At 37.6% G+C, this 13229-nt stretch overlaps 1 protein-coding gene across 1 annotated transcript in view; it reads right to left on the bottom strand.

The window, feature by feature from the left end:
• The window catches only part of LOC150074939 (ATP-binding cassette sub-family C member 5-like), a gene marked incomplete at its 3' end in the record, with an annotated part of 377014 nt that overhangs the window by 190686 nt on the left and 173099 nt on the right, over positions 1–13229 (bottom strand). The window contains 1 exon segment of the mRNA XM_090389388.1: positions 9818–9965. Coding sequence (XP_090245514.1) covers positions 9818–9965 — 148 coding nt within the window.

Raw genomic sequence — 13229 nt, 5'->3', positions numbered from 1 at the left:
AAATTCCATTATGTGGACATGACGAAAAAGACGATTCTAAAAATCCAGGAGTATTCGGAGGATTAATAAATTTCGCCTGTACATTAGATTCCAATTTAAAGAACCATTTAGAAAGTAATGCAGCATTTAAAGGCATTTTAAAACAATTCAGAATGATATTCTTGACTGTTTGCTGCAAATATGCCGGGGATGAAATAAAAAGAGAAATTAAAGAAGCTTCATTCATAGCTGTTATGGCTGATGACACAATAGAAGTTTCAGAACATATCCAAATAGTAATTGTTCTGAGATATGAACTGAATGGAGACATTTTTGAGCATTTTTGGGGTTTTTTTCACTCCAGAAAACCAAACGGCAGACGGAATATCGAAGTGCATTCTAGATCAGTTAGACATAATGTACTGTGAAAATCCTTCAAAAACACTCATGATTGAAGTAAAGGAAGTATGCAACTATATAAGCGTTAACATAGGTGAGAGATATTCTTTTACAAAGTAATTAGTTGTTGCTAAATTGTTTAACAAGGAGAACTTCATTATTTTTCATACGAAAATGCCCATGGAAGAAGGTATGGGAGACTACAGAGGCATATCCCATGACTAAAAGAGAAAAACTTCTTATGGAATTAGAAATTTTCTACGGCAGTCATGATCTACACAATTATTGAAAATTAACTGGCGCTGAAATTTATCTCAGAAAATAATCTAGCTGAAGTTCTTGGTGAACTTACAAAATTCATAAAAGTTCTTTTGACCATTACAATGACTACTTCAGAGCCCAAATGTTGCTGTTGTTTGTTATTTGGTTTTTAGGAGCATTAGCAACTAAGGCCATATTGCTCCGGAAATATGCGGTGGTCATTCCCTTGACCTTTCCGCATTCTCCATATTTGGTGGTGACAGGCTCGAACCCCGGTCTAATCAAGAGTTGTGTGCTACGCACTGCTGCTCCTTCCCACCTGGCTATGAAGGTGCCCCAAAACATTGCCATTCGACATTAAAAAGAATAAAAACATTTTTAAGGAGCACTATGAATCAGGAAAGGCTAAATGCGCAAGCAATGCTTTCAATAGAGAAAAGCTTGGTCAACAGTGCACCAAACTTGAATGAAAAAGTTATTAATCTATTTTCAACAAATAAAAACTGAAGAATGAATTTTTTTTTTAAATAAAAGTTTAAGTCTGGTAATGGTAAATGTCTAATTAATGTTTTGTAGTAGTAGTAGCAGTGGCATGTGATGCAAGAAAGCAAGTGTATGTATGAGCAGCATCAGCCAAAAAAAAAAAAAAAAAAAAAATCACACCATTCCCTCCAAATGCCTGTCCAGTTCCTCCTTAAATTTATTCAACCTATCAACTTACACAACGACAGATGGAAGTTTGTTCCAGCAATTAACCACCCGCTGGCTAAAGGCAAATTTCCGCACATCTATTCTACATCTGTCCTTTCTTAATTTGAACTTATGTCCCCTTAGGTTCGTAATCTGAACAAGTGGAAGAATCCCATCAGATTTCAGCGTGCTCAACCCATTCAAGGCCTTATACACCTCAATCAGATCACCGCGCAGGTGCCTAGTAATAGTAGTAGTAGTGGCATGTGATGCAAGAAAGCAAATGTATGAGCTTATGCAGCATCAGCCAAAAAAAAAAAAAAAAAAACCCACACCATTCCTCCAAATGCCTGTCCAGTTCCTCCTTAAATTTATTCAACCTATCAACTTCCACAACGACAGATGGAAGTTTGTTCCAGCAATTAACCACCCGCTGGCTAAAAGCAAATTTCCACACATCTATTCTACATCTGTCTTTTCTTAATTTGTCTTTTCTCTAGTGGCTGGAGACTAGGCACTGCAAGTTGCAGTGCCTAGTCTCCAGCCACTGCAATTTGCAGAACTTAAGCCTCTCTTGGTAAGAGGATCCCTTCGTTCCCCTCACCAATCATCTTGACCTTCTCTGTACACACTCAAGCAAATCTACATCCTTCCTAAAATTAAGCCTCCAGACCTGTACGCAGTACTCAAGGCGTGGCCTGACCATTGCCTTATACAGAGGGGCAATCACCTCCTTTTCCCTGCTAGCAAAATTTCTATATATCATTGACAAAACCCAGTGACCTGTCCTGGCAGCCTGTCTGCATTGTTCAGAAAACTTCATATCTGACTGCACAATTACTCCCAGGTCTTTTCATTTTCTACCACCTTTAGTGTAGTACCACACAGTTGGTACTTTTCTCGTCATCAGATTTCAGCGTGCTCAACCCATTCAAGGCCTTATACACCTCAATCAGATCACCGCGCAGGTGCCTAGTCTCCAGCCACTGCAATTTGCAGAACTTAAGCCTCTCTTGGTAAGAGGATCCCTTTGTTCCCCTCACCAATCATCTTGACCTTCTCTGTACACACTCAAGCAAATCTGCATCCTTCCTAAAATGAGGCCTCCAGACCTGTACGCAGTACTCAAGGCGTGGCCTGATCATTGCCTTATACAGAGGGACAATCACCTCCTTTTCCCTGCTAACAAAATTCCTATATATCATTGACAAAACCCAGTGACCTGCCCTGGCAGCCTGTCTGCATTGTTCGGAAAACTTCATATCTGACTGCACAATTACTCCCAGGTCTTTTCATTTTCTACCACCTTTAGTGTAGTACCACACAGTTGGTACTTTTCTCTCATGTTACTTCTACACATATGCAGTACTTTGCATTTGTCAAGGTTAAACTTCAGTTGCCACTTCTTAGCCCATCTGCCCAAATTATCTAGATCCTGTTGCAGTAGCACACTGCCATTACTGTCATTAACAACCCTGCCAACCTTAGTATCATCTGCAAACTTCGACACTAAGCCTGATATACCTTCATCAATATCATTGATAAATATACAAAAGAACAGTGCACCCAACACCGAACCCTGTGGACTCCACTAATAACATTAGTCCACGAAGAGCAGCACCCATTGATTACCACCCTCTGTCTTCTCCCACTTAACTATCCTTTTATCCATTATAGAAACTTACCCTTAATACCATTCTGCTCCAATTTGTACAATAGTCTTCCATGCGCAACAGTGTCAAAAGCTTTCCTGAAATTCAAATATATGATATCAAATTATTTTTTGCATCCAGTTCCTTTGTAACCACATCATAATAACCAATCAAATTTATCAGACAAGACTTTCCCTTAACAGACCCATGCTGTGTCTAAATTATTGCTGCAGTCTTGTCTAGATGATCCTGCAATGAATCTTTAACCAGTGACTCCATTATTTTACCCGGAACAGAAGTTAAACTAACTGGTCTGTAATTACTCGTGTCACCCTTCGATCCCCCTTTGTGAATTGGAGATACATTTGCACATCTCCAGTCCGTGGGAACCTCCCCTGAGTCCACGGATGCTCTCATAATTATGGCTAACGGTTTGCTTAGTTGCTTTACCGCCTCCTTTAATATAACTGGATAGATCCCATCCAGCCTAGGTGCCTTTCTTATGTTTAACTTCAACAATTTCAACTCCACTTTGCTCTCAGTTATTACAAAATCCTTAAGTACCCTGCTACAATTTGATAACCTTCTGCCATTTTCAAACCTTAATAATTCCTCGCGTGTGAATGTAGATGCAAAATACTCATTCAGTTTGTTTGCTATCTGAGCAGGATCATCAACAGTCGAACCATCGATGTCAAGTGGACCAATCAGATTCATCCCCTTCCTTTTAGGGTTTATATAAGTAAAGAAATCCTTGCTGTTTTTCTTAGCATCTTTTGCCAAAGATTTCTCGTAATCTGCCTGCACCTGACTAACCTCCTTTGTGACTTGATTACAGACAAGCTTATATCTGCCATAGGCTTCTGAGTCACTTGATACTTCATATGCATCTTTCTTCTCTGTCAAGAGTCTCATTAGTTAATTTGATAACCATTTAGGCCTAAACCTTGAACAATAATTCTTAATAGGTATGAAACTTTTAGTAGCATCCACGATTAATTCCTTGAATGCTTCCCACTTAGAATTTACTGTTGGTAACATCGTCAGTTGATCCTACTGTACAGAATTTAAAAACTGTCTGAGACCACTGTACTCACCTTTACGGAAGCAAAAACCCTTTCATTTAACCCTGATGGTAATTAAATCTTTAAGTAAATCCCACATCAGTACACTGTCATCACTGCCACCTAGTGGTTCTTTTATCTGCAAATTCTTAATACACGAATGATCACTGCTGATAACCAGATCAAGAGTATTACTCTCTCTGGTTGCCTCTCGAACATGCTACTGCAGAAAACAATCATCCAATAAATCCACAAAAGTCTGACTAGTGTGCGAGTGACTAACCCATAAGTTCCAGTCAATATCTGGGAAGTTAAAATCCCCCATTATAAGAAATTCTGATTTACTAGCCCACTCTATTTCTCTGTACAATTGTTCATAGTACTCATTCGAGTCATTATGCCTATAACACACTCCTACTCTTATTTTTGCTTTCGCAGTGCTTATGTCACACCAAACTGACTCAACATGCACTGTTCATCTATATCAACTGGGTGCACTTCTTTTGATTTTATGTTTTTCTTAATTAACAGCATAACGCCTCCTCCCTTCCTATCCTATCTATCCTTTCTGTACACATTGTACTCCCCAAATTCCAGTTATGCATTCCTTATATCTGGGTGACACCACGTCTCTGCTATCCAACAATATCTGCCTTTGATGTCTTGATCCACACTTAAAATTCATCAAATTTATTTACTATACTTCTAGCATTGGTATACATGGAAGCATACATACACCTATTCCTAGTTACCCTAACACATCCCATATACCCACCTATTTCATGATGACTGCCATCCGTCCCTGAAACCCCCAACACCCCTCACTCCAGGTTGCTACTTATTCTAATATAAGTTGTGCAAGAATCATGCTGCGGCTACTGTTAAACTATTAGTCCTTGTAACCCCCCAAGCTAACAGTTTTAAGATCCACCTAACACTGCCTCAATAGCATCAGCAAATATTCTTGCACCCTTTCTATTTAAGTGTATCCCATCCCTGTAGAAACAGTCTCTACTGTTAACAAGTACAGACCAGGTTAAAAAAAATTCTATCCCTTGAGCCTTGCACAATCTTTCCAGGGCCGAACTGATCAACAAGGCTCTCATCATATACTCCCTCCTATCATGTCTGGGCAGAATTGCAGACACTTTCAAATTCAACCCGGTCTCCTACTCTTAATATCATTAGTGCCAACGTATACAATTATCACCTTTTGTTCCCTTAAAAGATGATATCTGCTCTACGTCATCAACCTTCGCCCCTGGCAGACATACCCTGGTCCTGTTCCACCTATCCTTTTTAAAAAGCATGTTCCCCGTTTCCCTGAAAATAGAGTCACCAACAACTACTAGTTCCTGTGGGACCAGCGCATTCTGCCTTGGGGGTTGCTGCTGTGTCGTGCGACGACCAAGTGCAAGCTCTGGTGTTGATGTGGGCAGCTGAGAGCTTGATGGGCCCCTCAATTTAGATCCTTCGAGGGCATCCACCCTGTCCTTCAAGCTCTCATATAGGCTCATAACAATGCTGAATTGTCGCCTGATTTCCTTACATCGGGCACACACAAAGACATCCCCAATGGCAATATCATGTTCTGTTCCAGAGAGTTCGGCAAATATTTCACAGGTTGCACATTTTTTTAGGCTGTGATGCGTTGGAGAATCTCCCCCCTCAGTTCTCCCCCGAGTCACAGCACTCCTACCACTTTGTGCCCTTTGCTTTGATTCTCTAGTCTGGGGCATGATATTTTAAATTAATAAGATCAATAAATTTAATTAATTAAATGTCAATACTACGCTATCTAATAGAAACAGTGACGCGTATTACGCTATATAATTATATGTTAGAGCTACCTAGTTAACACAATTAAAAATTTGAATTCCCTACCACTCTATACAAACACAATGGCTGCAAGATTCAAACGAAATAACGGTTTTACGTATATTAAGTAGTAATCTACAAAAACTCTTTATCTAAATTAAAAATAAAAATAACCAGCATAACAATAACTATAAGACTACGTATAAAGTACAATATAAAATAACAATTAGGTAAATAAAAGGGCAAACACTTATCGCTTTTTCGGAGCCTGTAATTCACAGCTGTAATTTTTAAAGAGAGTCAGCACCCTCTGACTTTCTTTATAAGAGAGTCAGAGGGCGCTGACTCTCTTTTAAATTAATAGGAATTTTTACCTTGCTTATTATTATTATTACTGTGTATGTCTACATACACAGAAATTGACATTTTAGGAACAACCAAAGTCATGTTGGCAGGACAAGGTCATTTCAAAACTGGAAATGGGTTTTTGGTTGTTTTTTCCGCAAGTGACCAAGTAAAAGAACATGGTATTGCTGTCATGTTGAATAAGGAATGTTCAAGGTCTCTTCTCTAATACAGTCCTATTAATAGTAGAATGATGATGGTTAAACTTCAGAGCCTGCCAGTAAATCTCACAATTTTAGTTGCATATGCAACGACATCAACATCCACAAACAAAGATATGGACGTTTATTATGAAAATCTCCAGTCAGCTCTTGATCTGGTCCCAAAAAAGAATGTTTTGATACTCGTGGGTGATTTTAATGCAAAAGTAGGCAAGACAGTTTCTTCTAATCCAGAATGTGGTAGGTTTGGTCTTGGCACTAGAAATGAGTGGGGTGAAAGTTTAATTGAATTTTGTCATCTGAACAGTCTTGTCATACGTAACACCTGCTTTCAGCAGCACCCGAGAAGGCTCTACCCATGGAAATCTCCTGATCATAAAACAAGGAATCAGATTGATTATATCCTTATGCAGCAAAGGTGGCATTCCAGTGCAATCACAGCAAAAACACTTCCTGGAGCAGATTGTGGCAGTGATCATCAGCTACTCCACATCATTCTCAAGCTGAAGCTGAAAAAGATTATGAATAAGGTTTACCCTAGACGAGTGGATGTAGAAAGTATTCCAAACGATTATATGCTTGAAACAGGCAATCGTTTTCAAGCTCTATTAGAACTAGATGATGATATGTTGCCTTAGGAAATGTGGGAAAATACGAAAAGCATTATTAAGGATTCAGCAAATAGACACATTAGAGAAAGGTCAAAGATCAGGAAGTCTTGGATTATAGAAGACACTTTTAAACTTATTGAACAGAGAAGAACTGCAAAAGTCCAGGGTGTACAAGGAAATGAAGAGTACCAGAAACTAAGCAAAGTCATCAAGCGCTGTTTAAGCAAGGACAAACAGGATTATATTAATCAAAAATGTAAAGAAATCAAATACCACAACAAACAAAACAACACTAAAAAGATGTATGATGTATTAAGACAAAAGTTCCGACCAAAACTTAATGTAATTAAGGACTCCAAAGGGAAAATTTTAACAGAGGAGTACACAATCAAAGGAAGGCGGAAAGAATACTGTGAGCAGCTCTTCCGAGCACCTGCTGGCACTAATGATCTGCCATCCCCTTTTCAAGAGTGTGATCATGAACCAGTACCACTGAAGGAAGCAGTCGAAAAAGCCATCAGAGAATTAACGTGTGGCAAGTCACCTGGAATTGATGAAATCCCTGCGGAACTGATTAAAGCTACAGGTATGAAGGGCACTGAGTTTTTTCATAAAATGATTGTAAAAATTTGGGAAATGGGACAGCCATCAGATAGGAAGAAATCAATTTTCATCCCCTTACCAAAAAAAGGAGATCTGAAAATTTGCTCAAATTACTGGACTATTAGCCTAATTTCTCACACTAGCAAAATTCTTCTTAAAATCATATTAAACAGAATCTCCTGAAAACTCAAAGAAGAAATGCCAGAAGAGCAAGCAGGTTTCAGAAGGGGTAGAGGAACCAGAGATCAGATCTTAAGTCTACGACTGATTATTGAAAAATGCAAAGAATTCAATGTTCCAGTCGTTTTGTGTTTTATAGATTATGCAAAAGCATTTGACTGTGTTCAACATGAGAAAGTATGGGAAATGATGAGTATTATGGGTTTCCCAATCCACATAATTCAGCTGATTAAGCTACTGTACCAGGAACAGGAAGGAACTGTGAGAACGAACATGGGAAACACGGACTTTTTCACAATAGGTAACGGTGTCGAGCAGGGCTGTATTTTGTCACTTCACCTTTTTAATCTTTATGCCGAAGATATCATGCATGAAATTTCGGAAGATTTAGAGACTGGCATCAAAATTGGAGGACTGAAGACAAAACCTTCATTATGCAGATGATAATTTGTAATTCTAAGGGTCATCTTAAAGAAACTAAGGAGAGTGTGTGAAGCAAGTATGAAAAAAGGATTGTTTCTGAATGTGTGTAAAACTAAAATTATGGTGATTGGTGATAATCTCGGTTCCAGTAAAGTGAAGATTAATGGGCAAGATATCAAAGAAGTTGATGAATTTGATTACTTAGGGTCAAGAATAAATAAAAATAGTGACTGCTCAAATGATGTAAAGAGACGACAAGCAATTGCTAAAACGTTGGTCGCTGATCCGATAAAATTATGGAGAGATCATGATCTTCCCCAAAGACAAAACTGAGAATCGTTAATTTTCCAGTTGCCACTTATGGACGTGAAGGATGGAATCTGAAAAGAGTTGACAGGAAGAAAATTGAGGCACTTGAAATGTGGTGTTGCAGGAGAATACTGCATATTTCTTACTTGGATTGAAGAACAAATTAGTGGGTATTGAATAAAATTGGCAAGCCTAAAATTATTCTTCATAGCATCAACAAAAGAAAACTCACGTTTTTTGGTGAGAAGGAAAAACTTTCTGTTGAAGAATATAATGGAAGGAAAAACCGAGGGGAAGAGGTGCAGAGGAAGACCTGCAACTAGGTGGAAGGATGGGATCAGTGAACTTCTGGGCAAGATACTTTGTGATGCTGCTCATATAGTACACAACAGATGCAGTTGGAGGAATTTATTGGTGGCCACAACAGCTCCTCAGAGAGCTATGTGACTGGAATAAGAAGATGTCTACATGTCTTATAACCAAGGCAATTTAATGTTTTTTTTTTTTTTTTTTTTTTTTGATTTGGTAGTTGTTGGCGCATCGGCTTCTGTGGCCATATTGCACCTCCCAAGGTTTTTGCAGTACTTTGATCCAATCCTGAGGCGGGAATCGAACCCGCGACCTTTGGGTTGCCGGGCAGGTACTTTACCCACTCGGCTAGCCCGGTCGGCTGCAATTTAATGTAACTTTAAGGTGCAGCACTCCCAAACATCAGTCACGAGCTGCCACTGTGTAGGTGATGGGATGGGAATTATATGAGTATGATGACAAAGCAGAGAAAATTCACTAAATCTTTCAGGTTCAGAGAAGCTAGCAACAAAAACTGGCTCAGCAATAAGGTAACTTCAAGTTTCATATGAATGAAATGGTAGTCAATAAGTTACCCAAAGCATAGTGGATAGCTACATATATAAGAAATTAATAATTACTGATCTAATTCACCCAAGTTAAATAGAGATAATACAGCAAGGGATTCCAGAATGTCCAAGGAACCAACTGATACTATAATAACATCTCTTAATCCTACACTTTTAGTCAACACAATGGGAATACATAACAGACATGGCAATAGCAACAGCATCCCCCCTGACTAGTTCCACAGGTCAGGATTAAGTGCATTAAGTTCAGAAAAAAAACTCTTTGAAAAGATAAGTAACAACTTTCAATAAGTTATTTCATAAAAATCATTCTCTGTCTTGCTTGAACAGAGCCCTCATACTCAAAACATTTTTTTAATAAATAAGCAATGCTTTTTTTGATACCTTTAATTTTCTTTGCAAAGGGAGTTTCCCATGCATATGTTTTGATCAGCTTAATGTTGGAAATAACTTCGTTCATCAATTGAACCCTTTCATCTGTATACTTTACAGCCTTTTTTCTTAACTTGGTGGTCAAAGCTGCCAATCCTCCCTTATTAAGTAAATAAGATTTTATTATATAAGCAATACTTCAAACATATATAAAGAGAGCTAATTATAACACAAAAAAGTACAATATATATAAATCATAAAAAATTAAAATATCATTAAAAATAATTATAATAATTCATATCTGTTATTCAATTTAGTTTTTAAACTGTATGGAAAATAGTCTACAGTTAAATCACATGTAAAATGTTAATACAGCCTAGTATTAATGTATTAAAACACAAAAAGTACAATATATATAAACCATAAAAAATTTTAAATGTCATTAAAAATAATTATAATACTCCATATCTGTTCAATTCCATTTTTAAAAAAACATATAGAAAATAATCTACAGTTAAATCATATGTAAAATATTAATACATCCTTAATATTAGTGGTACTTGGGTTAAAATTACAATACCTGTCAATTCTCCATTTTTTCCATTCACCCTTACTGCCACCCTTTATCTAAATACCATTGAAATGATAGAAATTTATTATTGAAAATAATATTGCTTTTAAACTTGGTTTTTGCTGAGAACTAGAATACTGAATGGTGTTTGGTTATTAATTCTATAGAAAATTTTTTCACATAATGTTAAGTAATGAAAAATTAAAGTAATGTAGAGGGAGTGAATACCTGGGGATTCTAATTAACTGAAGTTTACTGAAATGTTGTTTTATGATACTTCTTAGATCCTGTCATAGTGTGCCAGGGAGTTGTTTTTAGCTGCACAGGAGCACCACTCTGCAATGCTGAGTGGTGCTCCTGTTTATTTAGTTTTGGCTTACATAATGTTTATATGTATGTTTTGTGTCCATGTGATTGATTTTAGTTTGCTCTACAGATAAACTAAAATCAGTCACATAAGAAGTTCCAATGTTGTTGTTGTTTTTTTTTTTTAATGGGCTCAAGCAATCAAGTGAGTCAGCAAGTGCAAATAACACAAAGCAGGTGAAAAGCTATCAGAAAAGCTTGTCATTAGAAACAAAACTGGACATGCTAAAAAGACTGGATTTAGGAGAGCACCAGACTGACCTGTGCAAAACGTTTGATTTATATATAGAATCTACCATCAGAACCATAGTAAAGAACAATGAAAAAAACCTTGGAATGAGACAGAGGCAAAAACTATAAATTCTGGTCCACTCCATGTAATCTTTAATAACTATGCCAAACCAGCTATTCTCCCTTTCTCCTGGTAGCAGAGTTGGCGGGATGGTAGTTTCACCTCCGAATGGTGCAAAGGCAGAAATGAAATTAAATCAATCTATACGGTAATTTACCTGGAATTTTGTTGCACATATACTGTATTTATGTTTTATTGTATAATTTATGTATTTAAAGGTGTAAATGTTTCTGCTACACTTAATATTGTTATACAGAAAAACAGTGCCTTAAAATCAACCGGGAATGTTGGTCACACCAACCAGTTAAAATAATTTACATTATTTCCTACAGATAAATCTCCCCTATTTAAAACAGATTGACTTAGTGCTCTGTTTTATGACCCCAATTAAGAGTGATAAGTCTGACCCAATTACTAAACAATCGGGTCAAAATAAGAAATTAGTATTTAAAAGCATTTAGGTACAAAGGTAAATGTTATTTTTAAATTCCACCAAAAAATTCACTCTACTGAGCTAGCCATAGTGGAAGTCTCATAATCATGAACCCATGCATGTTCAACAAACTCACAAACAAAAATATTATGTGTATGTAATTACCCATACCAATTTAGGGTCATAAAAACAAAAAAAAAATCAAAATAGGCCTCTGACAGAATAGAAAACAGCAAATAGTTTGCAGGCAGAAAAGAGAAATAAATGTGAGACTAGAAAACATGGCCTGAAACAGTAGATCCCCACTCTTATTAATTTCATAATTCACTACAAGTTGCCTCAGTATTGTGTTACTCTAAATAACAAAATATTCCTCCAAGGATGAAGTATATTGCATTTATTTAAAGTGTATGCCATTGCCCATACTGCAGCTTTGGCCCTTTCTGGAGCCTCATTGTAGGTAAGTAGGCACCAAGAAGGCTTGAACAATTCAGTAATGAGATATATCCACAATATGTAATACGGTATGGTGATTAAAAAAATTGGAACAAACACATTGGCTTTGAATTAGCAACACCTACCTAATGCCTCATGAGGTCTCCTTTTGCACATTATAGGCTTGTACATGTATTCGCATGGACTCCACAAGGTGTTGTAGGGTGTCCTGTGCTCCCATGTGTTGCACAATATGCCTAGTAATGCCCATGCATTGTCAAGTCATTAGTCATAGCATTGAATGTCCTTTTCCAGTATTAGCATTAGCAGAGGCATATGATGCAAGAAAGCAAGCTTATGCAGCATCAGCCAAAAAAAAAAAAAAAAAAAAAACTTCCACTTTACCCCTCCATTAGTTCGAAATACCTGTCCAGCTGAGCTGTTCCATCAACCAACTACCTGCTGGCTAAAGGCAAATTTCCACACATCTATCCTACATCTGTCTTTCCTCAGTTTGAATTTATACCCTCTCAGGTGATTATTCTGAGCAAGAGGCAGAATCCCATCAGCATTGAGCATGCTCAAACCATTCAACGTTTTATACACCTCTATCAGATCACCTCGCCGGTGCCTAGTCTCCAGAAACTATAATTTGCAAATCTTAAGCCTTTCTTCATAAGAGCAACCCTTTGTTCCATTCACTAATCTCGTTGCCCTTCTCTGTACTCATTCCAGCAGCTCTACATCCTTCTTGAAATGAAGCCTCCAGACCTGTATACAGTACTCAAGGTGTGGCCTGACCATTGCCTTATACAAGGGAATAATCACCTCCTTATCCCTGCTAGAAAAATTCCTGTATATCATTGATAAGACACCATGAGCTACTCTTGCAGCCTGTCTGCACTGCTCAGAGAACTTCATATCTGCCTGCACTATTACCCCCAGGTCCTTTTCATTCTCTACCACTGTCAGTGTAGTATCACAGAGTTGATACATTGCTCTGGGGTTGCTGTTTCCCATATGTAGTACTTTACATTTGTCAATATTAAACTTCATTTGCCACCTCTCAGCCCATCTGCTCAACCTTTCCAGATCCTGTAGCAACAGCATAGCATCAGTAGTGTTCTTGACAACCTTGCCAACCTTTGTATCGTCTGCAAACTTGGACATTAAGCTTGATATACCATCATCAATATTATTTATAAATACAGAAAACAATAATGGACCCAACACTGAACCCTGAGGGACTCAGGGTTCAGTGTTGGGC

This window comes from Mastigoproctus giganteus, unplaced genomic scaffold (assembly GCF_048544385.1).
Source record: "Mastigoproctus giganteus isolate SK-2022 unplaced genomic scaffold, ASM4854438v1 scaffold_15, whole genome shotgun sequence".
Classification (NCBI taxonomy): Eukaryota; Metazoa; Arthropoda; class Arachnida; order Uropygi; family Thelyphonidae; genus Mastigoproctus; species Mastigoproctus giganteus.
This window is presented reverse-complemented; position numbering and strand designations above follow the sequence as displayed.